Source organism: Cebidichthys violaceus, unplaced genomic scaffold (assembly GCF_023349555.1).
Source record: "Cebidichthys violaceus isolate CVI_PGR_0920_01 unplaced genomic scaffold, fCebVio1.0.p SCAF_3, whole genome shotgun sequence".
In the NCBI taxonomy this organism is placed as follows: domain Eukaryota; kingdom Metazoa; phylum Chordata; class Actinopteri; order Perciformes; family Stichaeidae; genus Cebidichthys; species Cebidichthys violaceus.
In genome coordinates this window covers 17,135,124-17,158,263 of record NW_027176483.1, presented here as the reverse complement: position 1 = coordinate 17,158,263, position 23,140 = coordinate 17,135,124, and the positions used below count along the sequence as shown (strand labels likewise).

Genomic DNA, 23,140 nt, shown 5'->3' with positions numbered 1-23,140 from the left:
CACACACACACACACACACGAAAGACCCAGTTTCTGCCATACATCACTCAATGAGATTAAAGTGTGTATTCACAGTTCATGTCTGGTGTATCACTTGTACACAAAGTGTTCATTGTCTCCATCATGTTGGCTCAGACAGAGTGTGTGTGTGTGTGTGTGTGTGTGTGTGAGAGAGAGCCTGTGTGACAGACAGGGTGACAGATAACTATTACCAACAGGCATGGGGGATTAGCTGTTTCTGTTCAACTACCCAGACTTTCTTCAGATTAACCCTGCCTCATCCTCTAATCCAAGGGCCAGCGTGAGATTAGAACCCCAGTCTGTGCTGAACCAGGAGGTGCACAAGGGAACATAACTGTCGGGGGGGTGGGGGTGTCCTGATGAAAAAGAAGATGGAGGGTGGTGGAGGTGAAAGAAATTGGAGAAAAAGGAAGTGGAGACTGGGGATTGTATAAAGAACCGGACACAGTGGTATTATTTCACAGCAATGAGCTAAAGGCAGACGGTGAGAAAAAAAATAAAAAATCAGTGCTGAAGAAAAATAGGATAACAGGAAGGGAACAGTGAGGGCTTGATGAAAATAGACAAGCACAGAGAAGACGGACCGATGGAAGAGGGGTGAAAGGACACAGAGAGAGTGACAGGAGAGGATGAGACGGTACACATACAGAGGAGAGAAAATGATGAAGAATAGTGAAAAATAGGAAGACACTGGGGGCTGGAGGAATGCATCCATTCATCACACAGATGCAGACTGTGAGCCACACACACACACACACACACACACACACACACACACACACACACACACACACACACACACACACACACACACACACACACACACACACACAGGTTTGATATAAAAATACAGCAGAGACCAGCAGCTTTCTTCACACCCCTGCTGACGGGAGCAGTGCTCTGCCCTTCACAGCATCATCCTGCATCCCCTCTCTGCATATCAACCTTGTCTTAAAGTTAACTTCCCTGCAGCCGTAAAAGAAGTAGAAGGTTTTGCCAGATTTGGTCAAGAAATATGACTGAACGGCTTAAAGTCCCCAGAGTGATACTGTATCTACTTCAAATGCCAAACATGTGCAGCCTTCCTGCCGTGAAATCAGAGAACTGACAAGTAACAAAGCTTCGGCTGCGGCGCCACTTCTCACACATCACAAGACGAGGACGGAGAAGAAGAGCTTAAAAGCACTGACTGCGTCAACACCAGCCCAAACACAGACAGACAGGAAGCCACAGAAAATTAAGAACCCTCTCACACAAGTGAGCTGTGAGAAGCTATACACATATCATTTGAACACCCAGCAAGGCATTATGGGACAAAATCATCAAACAAACAGCTGCATTTAAAAGAAAGAGATGAAAAAAAAGCAGGGAGGCGGCTGTAAGGTGAGTGCAGGTGATGCTGCTTACCTCTGGAGTGTTCGATCTTCACCGCCACGCAGGGCTCATCAGCGGTCTTGGACTGGAAACAGTCAGCTTTGCCTTTCTTCTCTGCAACAACAAAACGCAACACAATTCAGCATAAAAAGAAGAGCGAGCAGATGTTTTGAACACTCATCTGAGGCAGGAGCTTCAAGCCGTTTCAAGCAACCCCCCGTTTTATTTAAAGAGGAGCACCGACTCGGTAATAAATAGAGCCACACCTCTTATTTTCCAGTAGCTGAGACAGCATGCTGGACGGTTTTGAAGCGCTCTTCTGGCAGCAACATTTATCAAGATCAGGGGTGGACTTGTGTTTGTTTTGAGAATGAAGAGGAACACATCTCCCCTCGGAGATGGAAATCCTAATTAGTCTGTCTGTGATATGTAGGGCACAGTCTGCAGGGAGAGCGAACACTCTTTCAACACAGCCGTTTAATATGCACATAAAAGATTAAAGAGAAAATAGCAACGGTCGTAAATACAATGATGGGCTAAAACACACTCATATACACACACACACACACACACACACACACACACACACACACACGCTCTGTCTGATCTAATATGAAGCATCAAAGCTGTAGGATGATAATCAATGCAGCTGTTGACATGCAGCAACATGTGCAAGTGACAAGCGGCACAGCTGTACAATTGCTCAACAAATTAAAGTTGACCTGACTTCATTCCACTTTTTTTTTTCTCACTCATCGTGTTGGCAATGACATAAAATTGATGATGGCATTGTCACCAACCATTCACAACAGTGAACAACCTGTTTAATTGTCTTATCAGCCTCATTCTTTCCTTGATTACCTAACGAAACGTGTCTTTGTAGTCTGTGCTCATCAAACTTGAATTTAACCATCAATGAACTGTAGAATCACTACAGGCTGCAAATTGATGTGTCTCTGTTTTGTTTAGACATTGAATTGTTTATTTGTAACAATATCTTGTGGGTCTATTCACACACATTTTGTCATTGAATTCATCTTTTAGTAGACTGTTCATGCGTCACTCATTATTGTTTCCCTCAATACACTGAACTATTATTTGCATTGAGTATTTAGCGCAGTGTCAGTTGGGATATATCAACACAGCAGTGCTGAACCGAGGCCGACATAATGGAGTGTGGATAATGCCACGTAAAAGAAAAGTGGACAAACTCAGTGTGGGGTCGTGCAACCAGTTGAGGGGAGGTACAGACTGTGTGTGTGTGTGTGTGTGTGTGTGTGTGTGTGTGTGTGTGTGTGTGTGTGTGTGTGTGTGTGTGTGAAGGGGGGTACAATATCCTGGCTCAGGGATTAAAGAAGGACTTTCTCCACTCACCATCTGGACTCCTCATGACAGGCCTGCCTGCTGTTCACACACACACACACACACACACACACACACACACACACACACACACGTAAACAATACATAAATTGTACCTCAATCTGTTATATAAGTTCTCTATTCAGAATTTACTGTAACACACGTAAGCAGCTTATCAAAAGCACTACGTACATATCAGACACTTCTCTACAAAGACAACACACTAAGTCAACTGTGACCCCCCCCCCCCACACTCTCGGCCATGTGACCAGAGTCATCACACGCCTATTGTTTCCTGAAGTGGGGGATGTGTTATATGTCAGCATTGAAAAACACACACACACACACACACACACACACACACACACACACACACACACACACACACACACACACACACACTCATACAAAAAAAAAAGCCACACTCTCAGCCAGAACACAAGGGACAACGTGGATGTAAAGGTCGAATGAATGTGTTGCTGAGATGTGGGTGCAGGGTCCTCCTTCAATATGATGGGGAGAATCTACTGGTCCAGCTACTGGCCTGACCCTAAACTTCCTCTTCCTGTCTGTCAACTTCCTGTTTTTCATATTCTATAATCTGAAGTCTCAACTCTAAGCAGACCAACCCTCCGTGACCAAATCACAAAAGAGAAACTGCAAGCAATCACGTGCACATATCAACACACACCTTACATCGGTGAGGCGGGATTTCAGAAGCGATGTGAAACACAGTTCACGAGGTCTGAACACTAATAATGAAACTCAGAGCTGCATCCAACCTTGAAGCAGTGATCATGACATTTTTATTAAAAAGACTGTCGCAAAAGATGCCTCAAGCTTTATGATCCGCAGTAGCAGTGGAAAACAAAGCAGGCCGAGTGAATTGACAGATCCTGTAGCACAAACTGCACAGGAGTAGGTGAATATAAATGTATTGACACATTTCTGTCACGTCAGATTCATATTGAACAAAACCTATCAACTAAATAAAAATAAATCTTAAATTTGCCCCCTGTATGTCTTTGGGTGAGTTAAAGCTTTTGCTTCTCCTAAGTGTTACATAAGACTGGCCACCATTCTGATACCACTATAAACTGGTGGTTTGAGTTTTATTTATATAAAGCTGTAGAGATAGGGGCTGATCCAAGTCACAGGAGCAGATAAAGGAACAGTTAATGAGCTGTGACGTTTACCAAATCATCAGAACTGTGTGTGTATATGCAGTATTACTCTATCAAAAGTGTTGTAAATGAAGCTATTATGTCACTTAAGTCGATCTCTCAGCTGTTGATAACAGCCTTGTCTCTGTTTACATGCACTTTCTCGATAGCAACGAGGAGACCGAATGAGTTATGACCAAAGTCTGACCTTCAGTCAGCAGACACACTGACATCCTCGTCTAACCACTGTCACTGCTATTCGCTCTACCCTTCAACACTTCTAGCCGCTTTGAATTGTGTTTAGTAGAACCAGATGCCAGCCAGAGCAGATCTTTAAACATATTTTAAAGTAGTCAAAAAAAATCCTGTGAAAAGTCCACAGTGAACTGATCCTACTAACAATTAACACCAATGCAACCGAGGTAGACATTACTTCACTATATCTTTACATCAATACTAGTTGTATGCTGCTATATTCATGCATCCTGTATAGTGCATCTTTAAATCAAGTTTCTTCATTACCATCACAATCGGCATTGTACAGTGCTGTGCTTTAGTTTTTGACGCATACACCATCCCTGCTGCCATAAATACACAACAGAGCAGCACATGTGAATTAAACCGCAGCTGAAATTGCCCTACCTGTAATGCAGACTTTGTGTCATTCACCTTTCTACAAGTCATGAGTAATTAGCTTCTCCACAACCTATACGCTGCATACTTGAAATATTTTTCTAAGGTGACCGCACCCACACTGATTCAGCCACTTGTCTGGCAGCACCTGTGAATGTGGGATTCAGTGTTAAAACCAGCGCTACCTCCGGCTCCTCCATTTCACCAATAGCTCATTGCTGAATCCAAAACAAACTGTACTTCCTCGATATTTTTCAGCTGCTCGACTGTTTAACAAAAGGAAACATCCCTACAGTACCTGCGACCACTCTTGTCCAGAACAGCTGCTTTTCCGCCCTCCTGTCAGCCACACAACGCATATCCATCTCAGAATGTTGCCTCAACAAGTGTTAACAGCATCTATGAGGAAATTGAAGTCCCTTCTTCAGATACAAGTTTCTCCGTCGCCTGGTTACTTAATGTCTGTGTTTACCCATCAAACCCTTGGAGTACCTGAACCGTCACTGTACCAACCGGTTCCCCGGAAACCAGAGTCACCAGGTGTGGGAGAGACAAAGGGAGTAAAAAGGAGGAGGGAGAAGTCGTCCTTTAAGATGTTGATTCTCAGTCACTTTTAATAATTTCCATAATAATGTTTTAAGGGTTAGCCAGCATTCAAGGGCAAAGTCATCCCAGGGTAGGAGGAAGAGGGAGTGGGAACGGGAGAGAAACCAAAAGAGGAGGTGGAAACACTGTAAATCAGTGGTGAGGTAAGGTGGAGAAAGGAGGGGAGAGGAACGCGTGGATGGGGAAGTCAGAACGATGTAAATAAACCAGCCGTAACAGTTAATATTTAACCATCTGCAGCCCTGCCAAACAGTCTAACAGCCCATTATTAAACACATTTTCTACTATGATGAACCACAGTATTTTGTTGCCTGTGTTCTGCTGCTGGGCTAATACGTCCTAACTGTATTTTCTCACATGCAAACTGTATTACACTGCCTCTGCCTCATTCCACCCAAAGCCCAATTTTAATCTAATTTCAGCCCTGATATACTGCAGCAGAAATGAATGAGATTCTGGAATGAAAATACCTAAATCCCAGAGGGGAGTCTGCACTTACCATCCTATAATAATGAGAAACAGATACTATTACATTTAAAAGAAAAATACTTTTCCTGCCTATAAGGACCTAGTAACCTCAGCTTCATTTGCATGGCTGCCCTAGATCGAGATAACTATTCAAATGTACCTCATAAATAATGGAAGGCAAAGAACGTATTAATATGCCAAGTCACACCCCTTTAATCATACTGAGGTTCATGCTGGTGATAATGTGTGTGTGTGTGTGTGTGTGTGTGTGAGCACATGTCTGAGGTTTTCATGCTTCACACAGAAGAGATTGGCTATTGAATGAGACCAGATGCGTCTGTCTCCCTTCTCTCTTGTCCTTCCATAATGGACAATTACCAAGGAGTTATGGTTTTCTGCCACAAACATAATAGAGTGAAAATTAAAAGGCCTTGTACAGCCTTTACGTGGTGAAGTCAACCAGATGAGACCCCGGTCTCCAGCTCATGGAGCGAGCATGGACATATGATGTAGTTTAATCTCCATCTAACGTTTCAGCTCGGTGATGTACTATTGTACAAAGAATTAGCCAGTTAGCAAAGTCTACAGTATATTTATGGCTCTCCTTTTAGCCCTGTTTTGACCTGGAAACAGCTGCGAGCTGTGGCCAAAAACAAATTTGGTAAGTGTGAACAAAAACATGAAAGTTGCACCCTTTAAACGCAAACAATGAGCTGCGGACTCCGATGGTAATTCTCTGTGGCTTCATCAACAGGGACACCTTTCACATACTAATAGTCATTTGATCCATATGGTAAAATAAAATTATTGATTATAGTCCCTTTCAAGCAGTAGTGCAGCACAACACGCTGCAAACACAACATTGACATATTAATATACTATAGAGTTCATATGGAAAATGTTTTAGCAAACAGTTGACTATATACACATCACGCAAACACGCAGCAATGTTAGCAATGCGAAGAAGTCCAATGTTCACACACTTTTTAGCTCTTTTTTGGTCTCCACCAACTATATAGCTGGATCTTTAGCTGCTAAATGCTCCACTGTGTTCACCAGCTGGTCACTAACTTTGTATGTGTTAATGAGTTTGATGAGAGTGGATCAATAGTTAATGCGACCAAAACAAGCAGTTAAAAGACACGCGCGGTAGAGCTGAGGGGAACTGCACAGTAGTAACATAACTAGCTCTCTAGGGTTTGTCAGTACAAGTGACCCCTTTAACTTTACATCTGAACATTGTTAATATGAAAATGGGGATGAGAGCAGCTTTAACTTTTGCTTTTTTCTTACTGGATACTTAAACCTTTTCAGGCCTGTAAGAAAATTGTTGAAAAAAAATGCTCACAGTTCATGTCGCACATATGTCCTATAACTTGTAATAAGTAGTCAAAAGGTCAGAAACCACTGATCTAGTGGTCTATCTGGTGTGTGGGTCTTCCATAGCAAATGCAAGATTCCTCCAGAAAGTCTTCCGCTTCAGCTACAAGATAGTCTTCCTCACATTCCACCAACTTGAACATGTGCTACATGAAATGTTGAACATCATGTGCAGACACTGTCCATCTACTGTCTGAGTCCCAGCGTGCTCCCTGTACTGCCTCAGCATGTGAAGATAAGCTTTTAGCATGATCTGAACATGCTCTGTGGCCCACGTCTAATGAGGGCAGGTCAAGTGGGAGACTGGGCGTGGTGTGATCCTGAAACTGAACAGCGGCCCCCCTGTTAAACACTTCCTGTCCTTACTTCCGAGAACACATAAAGAAAGCGAGAAAGAGAGGGAGAGAAAGATGGACGGTTCCTGGATATCAAATCGCAAACATATTTAGATCTAAGCAGGTATGAAACCTTGGGTGAATTGTAAATAAATAGCAACGAAGAAAGAAAAAAAGTCGAGACTCCCATAATTTAGATCCAAACAGCAGTGTGGAAATAGTGGACTCTAGGATCACTGGGCACTGAGAAAAGGATTGATTGTTGGTAGTAGAGTACGCGATAACATCGACAGGCCACTCTCCTCCTCTATCTCTCTTACCTCCTCCCTTTCACCTCTTTTCTTTTCTCTCCCAGCCTGTTGTCTCTTTCTTTATCACCTTCTTTCTCCTTCTAGTCCCTCCAAACCCCCCCCCCCCCCCATGACCTGCCTGTCTACCTCGGACAACAGCTCACAGCTGCTGGGCAGGAGCTCCCAAATGTGTCAATCAATATCCTGTCCCACCCAATCACCACGTCTGAGTGGGCCCCAGCAGGCCAGTCTGTTCACAAATGAACAACAGTGCTTATCCACAGCGTGCTCTTTCATGATAAGACTGAAGCGAATGGTTTTGAAATGTCTCTCAGATCAAGTGCAGATATGTGGAAGGGACGTACATCCAGCTGAAAAGACCAGTATTCTGTTTGTGTGTAAAAAAATAAAATCTGAATGTCACTATAAAAACCAATAAACTACGGTCAACTCAAGCACACCAGCTGCACTCTCATGTTTGTATTAATTCAGTGAAGTGATGCCCCCGAGGGTATTTCTTCCTATAATTGAGTTTCCATTCAACACAATCCATATTTTAGGAAACATGTTTACAAAAATAACCATTCAAATTTCCATCCGCTTAGCACAAGTAAATATAGCTCCATTCTCTAAAAATAACCCCATGAGAAATTCTCACAATCCGATGCTGATGAGTGAGTTGTTGTTACTCATCTGATGCTGGCAACAACTCCTGCTGTCTGAAGATAAAAAACAAAGAAATGCACTCTAATGCACCGAGTAAGAGGCATCAGGTTACAGCAGAGGCCTTGTACACAAGAGGAGTGACAGCACGTGGCATTTGTGAAAGGTCGTGGTGGACAGATATCTGGTCACAAACAATTCAGAAGCTGATTTATACTGTAACTGATTGCAGTTTGTTTGCAGGGATGCAATTGTCCAATCATAGCTTAGCAACGATAACTTAGCATGGCAGTGCTGTCAAGATTTTGCATTTTGCACATGTTGAAGTGATACACATTGGGCTGTAGTCAGAACAATGTATATAAAGAAATGGTATGTTTATCTGCTCTAACCATAGACTGCATACGGCTCTAAAGTAAGCTGTAAACGATAGCTTGGGCTGCTAACTAGCGTACCAACAGAAGTTGGCCTAGGACAATTTCTTACTTTGGGCAGTTTGAATTTTCGTTAAAAAAAGCTCTGTGTAGTATTTTCACATATTAGCAAGTAACTCTGTCTGCTCTTTATTATATTCGGGGAAGTGAACAATTTAAGAAGACAAGAGGCCTCTGTGGCTTCTACGTCTTCTGCTTGTGCAACTGCTCCGGACAGTTGAACATAGTTCAACTCTGTCTGAAATCAAGGACCCGTTGTTTAAAAAATGACAATACATTTTTAAGTGGTAAATCTGCAGAGAATGGAAAGCTTGACAGGTTTAGCAACAGCAACGATGAGGGCTGGTGCTTGGCGAACACTCAGTTAATTCAACACATCAAATTAAAGTGCTCCTGATTAATTCTTCATTTCGATCCGTCTTAAATGTCTTTTTGTTTATCTCCTTCATTTGATTCCGGTGCTTTGTGGAAACAGCAAGCAACAGAGATTCATTAATACTAAACAGATTTGACTTAATGCATTATGGATGAAGTAAATAGATGCTGAATATAATGCCAATCAAACAGCGTGGGTAAAGACTTGTGGCTCAAACAGGATCATTGTACTCGGTATGAATGAACCCCTCTGACCGGAGGCACTGGTGCCCATATTCTCAGCGCGGAGCTGGAATGCACAGAAAACATTGCAATCCCGAAAGCGGGCCTGCAGGCGGGCCTGCAGCCAAGGGGCCCTAATGAGGCAGAGAGAGAAAGAGAGAGAAAGAGAGAAACTAACATTTCAAATGACTCAAACTTCCTCTCTTTAACAGTTTACGCTTGAACTCAAATTATGTCCACGCTTCCTCATTTCTATCACCATGCTTGTCAAAAATATTCTCTTAAGACATGATCTGCGCTCTCCACATATAAACCCACAGTGAGTCACCTGCTTTCCTCTTTCTCTGAATTCACACACACACACACACACACACACACACACACACACACACACACACACACACACACACACACACACACACACACACACAGCATTTAATCTGACACGTCCTGGTGGAATTAAGTGTCAAACAGTATCAGCATTTCTGATCTCTGTCATGGGAGGCTCAGCAGAAAGACAAACCCCTATGCACAGAGAGGACAAAATGACAAGATGTTTGGCTGCCACAAACCGAACCAGTGATGCGTGCGCAAAAATGACACAGCATTTTTTTACTTTGGCATTTGGAGAAAGAAGATAAACAGAATATTCCAAGAGGTAAAGGGAGAAAAGGGAAGCAGGGAAGATGAGGAGGATCAATCCCACGGTGATTAAGCTGCAGTTGCTGATTCAGATACTAGGAGGAGGGGGATTTACATTTTGCTTACAGACACACTTATACACAAATACCTGGTAAAAAATGCAAGTCGTACTGTGAGGAAGTGAGCGTTCTTAGAACCAGACTGTAATGTTTATGTGTGGACATTAGTATTCATTGTGATAAGGCTGATAGCACTCCTTCCTCCTTTTAGCTTCTCTTTAGAAACTATCTCTCACCTTTTTAATCCTGTTTCTGTTCACATCATGTACCTGGCCCCTGCTGCCTTTATGATAGGTTCCCTTCCCCCTGGGCAGTGATACTGCGAGCTAAGACGTCAACCTCTGTTACTCAGTTATTTATCCCATTTCCACTTCATCCGCCAACAGGGAGTGAAGAGAAAGGTGATGAAAAGGACATGTTGGAAGTCATCAAACCTAAAAATCTGCCTCTGCCGACATCCACCAGGGTCTGTTTATGAAAACATGTTAGAGTAGAGCTGCAATCCAGGCTCTCTGGCTCACATACTGGTACTTGATTCATTTGCTGTGATGAAAACTAGTAATGTGACAGATAGAGAAGTCTGGGGAGCAATCAATCTTGACAACACCGAACCCCAGCGCTACATGACAACTTTTACAGTGACGACGAGTCTCCCCTTAAAATCCCCGCCACTGATTTCTATTTGAGCCACAGAGGCCTCTCGTCTTCTTAACCTCTCTTTGTTTCCACCTGAGCTCTCGGATTTGTTGCAGGGACTAGCTTGATCCTGGAGAAGCCCCCTCGGTTGATATCCCACGCAGACCCAGCGAGGAGCCTCATAGTTTAAGGGCTGCTGAACGGTTGGCTCCATCGCAGCACTAACAGCAGGATAACATCCCTGCCACCGCCCGCCTGTATGGGAAGCCAAGCTCAGAGAGCGGAGGAAGCACGAGCACTACAGAAAATATATTGCTGCAGATAAAGTTAATGGTTTCAACTGCAGAGACCGCTCGCCAAATGAGTTCCAGTGAGTGAACACGACGGGGAGATGGAGTCGGGATATCGAGCCTAAAGAGAAAAAAAGCACGAGGCAAATTTTCCATTTTATTTGTCCGATAATAAAAATTATTATTGCAACAATTTATCATTTTGTAACTACAGTTTACGAAGCCATTTTCCTTTCATGCTGTTAGGAACCAGGGTAGTGTGCAGCGACTACAAGCAGTTAGGATTGCGTCTATCATCAAGTGATTGTTTTGCAGCTGTAATGACAAGGTGACTTTAAATCATAGTTTGCAGACAGTGCAAGAACATCAAGACACAATATACACACACATATACACACACACCCATTCTTGGAAATTTCCCCACAGCTCACTGTGGACAGCTGAGGTCGATTACGCCAATCATGGCAAACAGAGTTAACTGAAATCAGCACCAGTAGCCCCTACGTGCACGAACATGTGCGTGTGTGTGTGTGTGTGTGTGTGTGTGTGTGTGTGTGTGTGAGTTGCAGATGTGAATATCTTGAGACAGCCTGCAGCTGAGAGGCTTAGTAAACAACGCCTTAAAGAAAATTAATAGTGCCCTCCGGCTAATACAGCTCCCACTGCTTAGAATACCCACAGCTCTCGATTACACACACACACACCGTATAGTTCACACACACACACACACACACACACACACACACACACACACACACACACACACACACACACACATACACACACAGAAACACTGCTGCCACACTTAGCACCCGCCAGAGGAACATCCTGTGGTGAGATCCAGGGTTTGTCTTTTGTGATGTGTGCTCCCCTCTTTGTTAACCATCAGCCTCAGCAGGCGACGTGTGTCTGTGCAGCATTGCAAACGGCTTTTCGGAGTCTCTGTGGTCATGAACCACCCACATTTTCAGCTCTGTTAACCCAACGCCCCCACGGCTGCATTGTGCACTCGATGGCTCCGGTGCTGACTGGTAAGCCGGTCTAAAAAAAGAAGAGAGGCACTAACCTGAGTGGAGGTTGAGTCCAGTGAGAGCAGCAAGGTGGAGTCCAGGGAAGGAATTAAAATCCACTGCTACACTGAAGTGAAAAGACCTCTCTCTTTCTCTCTCTCTCTGCGCTCTGCCGCTCGCACTGTCAGGTTCAGGCTTGTGTTAAACTGCTGCCTCGCTGCATTGGTTGCATCCTCCCTTCCCTCTCCCTCTCTCTCTCTCTCACACACACACACACACACACACACACACACACACACACACTTGCACGCTCAGTGACAGTCTGACTCGCCCTTTCACTCAACCTCCCGTCTTGCCTCCTCAGATGCTATCCATTTTCTATTACCCTTTCCTCATTCCTTCTCTATGGCGAGTGAAGATAATCACATTCCAGCGGAGATGGGGCATATGGCGGGGGAGCGACACTCAGCCCCAGAGTAAAGCCCCCTCTGTGTGTGAGTGTGTGTCGCATGGACAATCGGTCCCATTGTGTTGGGCGAGGGGAGGGCCGTGAGAGGGGAAGAAGCCAATGGCCGTACTCAACTGCTGTCCCTGCTGCTGCTGGCTATAGCAGATATACATAGGTGCTGAGCGTGACAAAAATACAACCCCCTCCAGGAAGAGAGGGGAGGGGGGGAGGGAGGTGACACCAAAAAGACAAGTCATCTGGAGAGACAGATGATGAAGAATTGATGCGTGTGTGTATTACAAAATAGAGGCCCGAAGTAAAGGCTTACAGAAAGGTTCATCTCAGTCATCTTCACATCTCTCTGTGGCGTGTGTGATGATGGGCTTTGAACTCCCTTCTTCCAGGGTTCACACTGAGTAGCACATAGCAGGTTGGAGGTAGTCGGAGAAGTGGAAGTGAAGTCCACCCACTCTTTCCCCATGACAACCAAACAGTGGTTACACACTCCTGAGAGGAGTCGCCCGGAGAAATATTTAGAAATAGAACCAGATATTCGGATGTTGTTTCGATCCAGATCCATGTTGTGAACTGACAATTGAAATGAACGTTTTTCTTTCAAAGCTGTTAATAATTGTATTTATATAAAGCTCAAACCATTACATTCGATCCATTGGTCAAACAATTAAATATTCAACACATGGGGCTATGCAAGGTCTGCCTGATGGCTTCTTATATATTTTTAGCCTGCATGGCTCGATGCACGGCAAAATCTGTCTGTTGGACGGTCCGACAAGATTAAAATATCTCAACAAACATTGAATGGATTGCTAAAAAACTATTTACTGATATTCATGGCTCCCAGAGGATGAACCCTTAGTGATCCAATGATGATGATATATATATATATATATATATATATATATACATATATACTATCTTAATGTGCCATCATTAGGTCCAAAAAGATAATTGGTCCAATACTTTGGTTTATGACCGAATACCTTCTAAACTGAAAAATTCCAATCGCGCCCAGCTCTACTTTTTCAAATCTTACCATGCTAACTGGCCTAAGATGGTGAACATATAATCCTTATTGTCACAACTTCAGCCAGGCTTTAGTTTTTTCATTTGTCTGTCTCCTGTTTTGCCACACTAACTCTCATGTCATTTCAGAATCTGCCACTCCCCCCCCCCCCCCCCGCTCTGCACTAATTGCTGATTTCATTTCACCTGGCCTGCCCCACCTCCATACTCACCTGCTCCTCATCAGCAATCAGCCCCTCAGTGTATATGTACCGGTCCATTTCCCTCAGTTCTCTGCCAGATTGTCTGGTGTGTTTCCCTTGCTATCCAGCAACCTGTCATTCCGATTCTGATCCTGATTATTTGTGTATTGACCTACCTTTTTGGACTTTGGACCTTCCCTTTTGCCTGCTCCCACTGGATTTGTTTGCCACGCGGGTTACTACCTGGTTTGACATCTGCTGGTTATTAAACCCGGTTTCTACACCTGAACTGTTTTCTGTGTCGTGCTATTGGGTTCTTGTCTGTCGTTTTGTGATACCTGACACTTATACCTGTTAAAGATCATTGTCAAAGCATGTTGTCATGGTAGTGTTACCATTGTGTCTGTGAACAGCCTCACTGAGGAGACAGCAGGGCGGAGGCTCTTTCAGACTTGTGAATTGACGTGACACATTCAAGATTTAGTTTTGAATGCTCTAAAGTGCGTTCTGTAAGGCAAGTCTCACAGCAGTTAAGTCCAGTTAAAGCCTTAAGCCTGTCTGAGTCAAGTTCAAGTCTCAAATTTACAGCTCTTGTGAAAGACTCTAAAGTGTCAATTTTTTTTTGTCCTTCATATTTACAGTTTTGAGTTCATTTTTATAAGCTGCAGTAGTCAAACAACGCCACCAACACAGCTGAGGTGCAAACATGATAAAAAACAAAAAATTATTTCATATGAAAATCTTTTTTGGGACTGCAAAAAAATCAATAGATGCAGTAAATGTATCAATAGATGTGTCTTCTTCCTCAATTGTAACTGAATACAGCGGACTCCAGAGCAGACAGATCTCTGTTGTGGTTGGCTGGAGTGGCTGAAGTGTTGACATGGTGAGAAAGAGCACTCGTTCTCAAATTGACAAACCTGTCTGTGAAAATGATCGGCAGGCCCACGATAAGTGTTACAGTGGCACGCAGAGAGAAGTGATGCTTTCACAAGTTGTGTGAAGAAACATGCTTTCGGTTGAATATGATGCAGACACAGTTACACCTCTGGCACTTGCCGGAGAACAATCTTTATATGAAGGAGCTTCACTCTGTCCATCTCATTTCTAATTCAGACTGGCAGTCATCACAGTACTGACCTATTTTCTAATCCCCTCTCTGTCATTGCATCTATATTTTCACCCATTTTTTCTTTTAACCTAAATCCTCCATTTATTAACCAGCTCTTCTTTACCGATCTTCTCACTTCCCAAATTTCTAATGTGTTACAGCAGCTGGAAATTCAGCATGGTGCTGGTGATTCTCTGTGTAATGATCAAACGCACCCTTTATTGTTAACCGGACATGGATGCCCATTAAAATGAAATCCATCCAGCAGTAACATGTAATGACCTGGTCACAGCCGGCACACATACGCACACGTTCTCGCACACACCTTGATACACACTGTGAGTCTGTGCAGGCCTCCTTACACAACACAGCAATTAGTGACCGGAAGGCCCAGAGAGTCAATAACTCTATCCAGACGTCACCATCGGCAGCGGCGTGTGTGCTGCCTGCATGTCTCTGCGGACAGTGAGCGTGTGTCAACCACATGCAGGATATCATGGTGCTACAGAAATAACTGCATTCTCAGTTTCTTTCTGGTCATTTCCTGCAGAGCCATTACTACAGACAGGTCAGTGCTGCTGCTCTAAGGTCAGACAGCCTGCAGCCATGCGCGCGCACACACACACACACACACACACACACACACACACACACACACACACACACACACACACACACACACACACACACAAACACTTGCTGTTTGAGCCTCGAGGGTCCATGCTCGTAGCTCATTAGGATCCAAAGACTGTATTGCACCAGTTAAAGGTCTGCCATTAATAATAAGCAACAGGAGAGTAGAGGAACTCAAACAAAAGGCAGAGGAGAACCGAACTGTGAATTCTTTCTGCCCAGCTCCACTTTGCTGACTTTAACCTCATAGAGGAAAGTATAAGACGAGTATACTAAAGTATAATAACGAACAAAAACGTAACACTTGAGGACAGCAATGACTCTAACAAGGTGCTGTGCATCTAAGGCTGGAACCAGCAAGGCAGTTTCTTAAAGGAAAAATATGAAACAATTTCCTAAAAAACAATGCGTAGACTGATGCAAAAGTAATCCCTCCAACCATCAGTCAAGTCTGTGGTGGTGTCTGTATCTGCAGAAACTCTCCCCTGTGCCTGTATTTTCTCTTTTTGTCTTATTTTGCTGTGTTTCGGACTCTTCTGGGCGTCAGCAAAGAGCATTTTGACCCCTGCACCTAATAAGCAGGGTGTGCAGTATTAATTATACCTTTAACCAAAAGTGACAAGTGAGGATATTAAAAGAAACCCTTTAACAAAGTTAGTGTTATATGTGTCCTAATGTACTGTCCCTTTTCAGCCTAATTGTAATTGGTGCCAATTCTGTTAAAAAGTCGCAGGATTTATAAAACATTAGTGAGCCTTTTGCAGAGGAGCGAGCTGAGAGAGCAAATAGCTCAGCAATGTTCAGCCTCATTTGGGTCATTTAAGAAAAAATATGTTGCTATAATCTCAAAATAATACACACAGAAATAATACAAATACCAACAAATTACAGAATCACCTCTGGCTTTTTTTTGTCAGTGGACGCCAGAGGAAAGAGCTGAGCACTACTTTACCAGGAAATGGCTTTGAGAAGAACGTCCGGCATCTGAGGTGTGGTGAACATTTTATTATTATGTAAGCAAATCATATCTCTTATGAGGCATTGATTACTATCTGCAGGATGGCATATTGTTTCCATGGTGACACTCAACAGAAGTATTGGTTTTCTGACAGTGAGTAATGGACCTGCTTAAGTATTCTCTATACAGTGTGCAATTTGACGTGAGTGCCCAGGCATTTATATACACAGGCATTACAGCCATGGAGGTACGCATACAGTCCACAAATCCATGGATTCATGCACAGCTCGCACGAGAGGAGGCAGACAAATGAATGCAGAAATCATAAATGCGCTGCTTGGTACGAGAAATGCAATCAAACAGTTAATGCACGCTCTGCATGGTGTAGTCGATAAGGCCTTCATTGCAGCTTTGCAACCACAGATCAATCTGTTGTCACACACTGTGAACGTCAGCTCACACACATATGCACAAACTCTTCCTGATTCCCGGTATCCAGTTAGAATTCAAAAGTAATGAAACGCATCATGCATGCATGACCACCATGTCAAGTTTTGTGCAGCTTAATTATTTCTGCTTCTTTCCCTTCCCTGAAGGTCTCACATGCTCCGACATGTAGACATCATCATCATCATCATCATCATCATCATCATACCTCTGACGGCGCGGACGTACTGCTAGCAGAGAGGAAAGATTTATCTCTCACTCATCAGCGCTCTGAACTCATATGCATATGCATTAGATGGACCCACTCAGGCTTGTTAAGCTGTTGAGAGTATAATCTAATTATACATTTTCACTATAATTTAAACTTGTGTTTATCAAATCAGGCTAAAATTTAAGAGGGATTAGATTTGTATTTAATTATTTAAACAGCTCCTCCAATCACTGAATAGTTGGGACACTCAGACAAATCTCCCATCCTCCATCAGGGTGTGAGGAGATTTGGCAAACGGCATAAAATCTATCTATTTATATTTAAATCTATCTTCAGACAATTATGGCCTTTAATTAGAACTGTTCTGGGCAGTGGGCAATTCCTATACATGGATCCTTGATACATTTCTAAAATCATTCCTTTTAGTTTTATGGAGAGGGAGGAAACCAAGCAGGAGCACATTAAACGAGAACCAGTAAATTATGAAAAATTAGTCTCTAAAGGATCAACCTGATGTGCGTAACAGCAGGTATTTACTTCAGGATTTTGGTTTTTAATCATTTTTTCAGACAAATTCCTTTGGCTACAACCTATGGTAGTATACTATTACTTTAACATAAACTTACTAATGGGGGTGTAGTCAAAACATTGAGTCAGTTTAACTGGCTTTCATATTGTTAAGGAGTTAATAGCTGATGTTTTAAGAAGATACTAAGCAACAAATCTCACTATCTCATCACTCTTTGGACATTGCATTAAATAATATGATCTATGGTAATTATAAAACTATTGATTAGTGCAGCTTTAAGGCACTAGTCCAAATAATTACCTTTTCAGGTTAAAAGTGGCTCAGTTTGGTTTTGTGCAATTTTTGACAGTTTCCTCCTGGATACGCTCTCTCTTCCTGTATGGCTCTGCACGACCTGTCAAAACATTTGAACTTTCCAATATTTCTTAGCTATGTCAGTAGAAAGAAACAAATTCAGTTCATATTGAGTTTAAAGGATTCCAATTTGATTCAGTTGGTTTTTAAACCTAATCTCGGTGCATTTCAAGTGGCCGTTTTTCACTGTTTGTTACCTCACTTTCAAGCGTGAAACAACATAATATATGTGCATATATTTTCTTCTGTCCTTTTTCTTCCTTATGCCTCACCACCTTCCACCCACTCACCACAGACACACACTGCCCACCTTACACTTTTTTTCTACCTTCTTACCACTGCAGCTGGCATTTCCTTCTCCCCTCGCAAACTCCCCCACCTCTCCACCGCATCCACCTACCACTCTGCTACTCTAGTCCATCCCTCCCTCTTTGGCCTGATAAGAGAGGAGAGGGGAGGAGAGCAGCGTGGCTCTGGGCCATTACCCACCACATCTCTATAAGCATAGAACCACAGGCCTCCCACACACACACATCATTAATTAAACCCACGTCGCTTAAAATGCATGCACATGTGCACGTTCACCAGCACACACACACACACACACACACACACACACACACATTTGGCATGCACACACTGCATTTGAGCCCTGGTCGTTTTCATTGACTACCCCATCCTCCCGGTGCACCACACACATTATGAAGGTCAATGATGAATGATGGGTATTGTCTGCAGACGCACACGTGTTCATAGACACACACATGCAAGAACAACAGCTACAAAGACACAGCAAACAAATTACAGAGGCTGAAACTCTACAGCAGCAGGGCACATCTGTCATGAGGGCAGAGCAGGCAACGGGTCGGCATCTGTCCCCCCCCCCCACATCAGAAGAACAGCCCACCTTGGATTGGTTCCCACAATCAGCCTGGCAGACACACACAGACGCACATCAAGCCATCCCTGCTGTCAAATCTGCTGCTGAAAAAAACCACAGCAACCTGCCAAAAACGAACGCTGACTGCAGAGTCGGTGCTGAAGCTGCACTGCGAGACGGGGAGTGATTTCTAGACACCAAAATGATTAAACAATTAGTTTACCATCTCAGCACAGAAAATGCTTGGTTGCTTTCATTATCCACCTTATCTTTCTCATCTTTCCTCGCAGTGAACACACAGAAGAAATCCCGCTATAATCCACCCTGAGTTCACAATAAGACTTGGGAGCGATCACTGAGAGATACGTACTTCATTATTTTCATCTTTGGGAGAGCATCAGTGACAGTGTGTGTGTGTGTGTGTGTGTGTGTGTGTGTGTGTGTGTGTGTGTGTGTGTGTGTGCATGTTTGTATGTGTGCATGGTTGCACAGTACACACATGATGAAATTGTTACCTCTGCCAGCGATGGCCTGATTTGCATGAAACTTGGTGGAAGGGTGTAGCACGGGCCACGGAAGAACCCAATACATTTAGTAGATCCCAATCACCTTGTAAGATGCCAGGTTATCAAGCCAATTATTGATTCGCCTTTCTTGGTCAAAAAAGTGCATTACTAAAATAGTGCTGTAAGAATTCACTGCTTGAACTTAGATTGCTACCTCATGCATGTACTGACCTTTCTACTTTGCCTGCTTGAATTAATCATATTCTGTGCAGACTTTAAAAATCACATCCTGGCGAAAGGGATTGACTACGTTCCCCTCTACATCAGTTAACGCTCTAACAGGGCAATCACTTTTCAGCAGACGGGGCTGATCGGACGCTCTGATCTGACCGACAACAGGAAACTTGGAAGAATTAGATGTAATGCCACAGATTTGTAGTGCGCAACCTCCACATTATCATTCTGGTATAGGGGAGAAAAAACACAATGGCGCTCTTTGTATTTTTTTAAACCAATCACAATCGTCCATGCCGTCGCTAAGCGCAGGATGCAGTGATAATGCCCTGGCAAAATAGATGCAGTGTAGTGCACATAGTCTACTTCTGGTGATTCAGACTAGTAATGTGCCGAGATTGGCTTTCATAAGGGGTTAATACAGTTAGCTTGTAAAAAGCTGATTATTGTGGGTGGCGCTATTTGCACAATCACACTTAACCACAGGTAGGATGAACAACAAGAAACACAGAGTTCTGGTGGTGCATGGGTGCCTTTGATCAGCTGACAAGTGTGTTGACAGCGAGCCCTCAGGTGGCCACAGTCAAAATTACAGGTCACGTGATGCCTTCTGACCAGAGAGTCCTTTTTTTCAATCAATGCCCTATACATCACCCATTAGTGGATTCTCAGAGAGAGAGAATATAATCTATAACTAAGGGTATTTTTTAAGTGTATCTAAGTGACAAACATTTCTCATGGTGTCTGTTGGTGAGTGTGAGCACACATCTCTAGTCACCTGTCAGTAAAACTACCTGAGCGTGATGTCAGGACTCCGGCATGCCAGGAGGAATGCTTATTAATGTATAGAGAGAGAGCGAGAGAGAGAGAGAGAGAGAGAGAGAGAGAGAGAGAGAGAGAGAGAGAGAGAGAGAGAGAGAATAGCAACTGTAGAAAATATGATGGCGGTAAAAAAGAAAAAGACTTCCTGGAGGCACCTCCTGTAGAAGAGACAAACAACATTACTAAATTTAGCTCATCATCATCGTCTTCACCTGACTACCTGACTTTCTTGTTTTGCCTCCAGACTCAGGCATCCCCACACCAGTCCTATCTAGTTAGAACATACTGTGCTGCTGAAGCTCTGTGAATCTGTAGCTCACAAGGAAGTCACAGGGGAAATGACTAAGTAACCATGATAAGATCTAAGGGTGTGATGACCATATATATGTTTGTGTGGGAGGGGATGCAATGTATTCAAACTGAAATTGCAAAATTTGATTCATTGTGTTTGAATATATGCAGATATTGTACCCAGACCCTTACTCACTCAATAACGAAATTCTATATGTATATAAAAAAAGGTAACCCCCCCACTCCCAATACTGGACCATAATCCATCTTAAAGGAACAGTTCACTTCAAAATGAAAATTCTGTCATTACGTGCAAGACCGCCACACACTCTCAACCATTTCCCAGAATTGCTGGAACTATCCTTTGAAGGCTAAAATAAAAATAGAAAAAGGCTAATCCAAATATATGAGTGTATTCGCACTCATATGGACAAGTTGTGTTCCTGGGACACCCTCTCCCACGTTGAAACAATGAGCGTGGTGAAAGGACTCGGGCCTGCTGGTGTTCCCAGCCTTTTCCTTCCTGCCCATGAGAATGAAAGCAGAATGCCTCACAGTGTTTCCTCTCGTCTGCTATTAAACAAGGGGTGACTCACCCCAGCTCACCAACAACACACACCACCCTAAGAAAGGTGCACAGTTGAGGGGTTGCAATGTTACACACATGCTCACACATCCATAGACACACACAGCACAAACGCAGTTGGGTAATGGGCCATCAGGGACTTTGCCAAAAGGCCAGAGTGGTTGGAAGAGGGTCTTGGAGGGGGGAAACGGTTCCCAGGCCTCTGAGAACAAAACTTTCTTTTTTTTCCAGCCTGGTGGATTTAAATGCTCCCTCACACAGCAGCAGGCCGGTCCACATGGAGACCAATGCTGCGACTCAGTGAATCAACACGCTCACTCCAAGTATGTTCACGCTATCTGACAAGTAATACTGAAACAAATGCATTTACCAAACACACGTTGGTGGACCACTGACTGCTAACCTAATTAAAAAATATAATTACACACATATGCTGCAGAGGGGAGGGAGACATTTCAGATCCTTTGCAACAATAATAATAATTTGGAACAGCAACACATCAGCAGAGTGTAAAATAAACGGTCTATGAGGGAGAGCAGCCAGATGATAACATTAGAAAATGGATCCTGCTCGCTGGTATTCAAACAAGAATAACAAAGCAGCAGGGATTAAGCTAGTCGGTGGTAATGATGAGAGATGACTCACAGGTGATGTTTGTGAAAGGATGGGCAGAGAAAAAGAACTTTTTGAAAGTAATTTTCAGAATTTAACATCAACTCCTCCTTGACTTTTCAGTGTAAAACCAAACATGGAGTCTCAAATTTCTTACCATAACAGCAGAGCAGACACATCTTTGCATTTTTACCTCTCCGCCTCCAAAACCAGTACTTGCGCCGTCGTTTCATTGTCACGTCAGTGTCTTTAATTTTGAAAAAGAAAATATCAACCCACGGTCCTCTACTAACATATATATTCAACTAATGACAGTGTCCATCCTCACTGTGTTGTCTAGCCTGTAAGCATCACCTACCCGAGGCAACGTGTTTGAGACAACACCTCCGGTAACCAGCGACCAGGCAGTCCATGCTGTGTCCGAGCCGGTGGACAGGACGCAATAGAAACAGATGAGAGAGAAAGTGAACAGACGACGAAAAGTAATAAACAACTTGAAACAAAGTTTCAGTCCCTACATAAAAGCGGTGGCCTAAAATACAACTCCGTTTAGTCTTTGTTCCACCCAAGAACAAAAAGACAGAGGAGACCTCCTGAGAGGACGCTATGCTGAGACCTACTACACTCTACTGCTGAAGAGAAAGACAGCACTGTAGAGGCAGACAAGTCATCCAACCACCAACACCTTCACATCTTTCTGTTCTCTTGCAGATGGGATGTCCGTAATTTCGCAAAAGGTGAGGAAAAAAGGTTGGGTAACACATTGGCCCACATCTTCCTCTGTAAAGTTACTTCCTCAAAGTCCGTCTTGGTCTCCTCCGTGCCCAGCGGGTCCGAATTCTCAGAGCTCAGACTGAGCTTGTAAGGTACAGTAGCTTTCTGGGAAGAGCCTCACAGGCTAACAATGCCAGTCAGGAGGGGGAAAGGACACACGCTACAGTCAGGAAACAGTGTGTCCTGGCGGATATTTAGGCTTCTACTGACTTGATACAGGCTAGTGAACACTGACAGTGTTTCCCAGTCTATCAAACCAAGCCGATAAGGTTTAGTGGCAAAATAAAAAATAGATTTAGAGTAAATTACAGATTCCATTAGAGTACAACCTGACCTTGCATGGTGTGTGACACACGCACAAACACAAAATAGAGACAATCTAACAAAACTGATGAATGTTGATTGTTTTCTTATTGCTTTGGGAGCAACACCAGCACAATATCATGCCAAGATATAGTGTATGTGGACGGTTGCTTTGTTGCAGAGGAGAACATGACTCTGCATGAGTCCACATCACACGCTGAGCACGACGGCCCACCTGCTGGTTGATGGCCG

The 23,140-nt window shown here is 43.4% G+C and overlaps 1 protein-coding gene across 6 annotated transcripts in view; it reads right to left on the bottom strand.

The window, feature by feature from the left end:
• fgd4a (FYVE, RhoGEF and PH domain containing 4a) overlaps positions 1–23,140 on the bottom strand; it is a 46,382-nt gene that overhangs the window by 18,958 nt on the left and 4,284 nt on the right. For 2 of the 6 annotated variants that reach the window (XM_068723148.1, XM_068723147.1), the window contains exon 2: positions 1,429–1,509. In XM_068723148.1, coding sequence (XP_068579249.1) covers positions 1,429–1,509 — 81 coding nt within the window. Of the gene's footprint in view, positions 1–1,428; positions 1,510–4,851; positions 5,100–21,968; positions 22,118–22,169; positions 22,650–23,140 lie in introns of those variants that run through there. The other 4 variants (XM_068723157.1, XM_068723151.1, XM_068723149.1 and 1 more) reach the window with 4 other exon arrangements.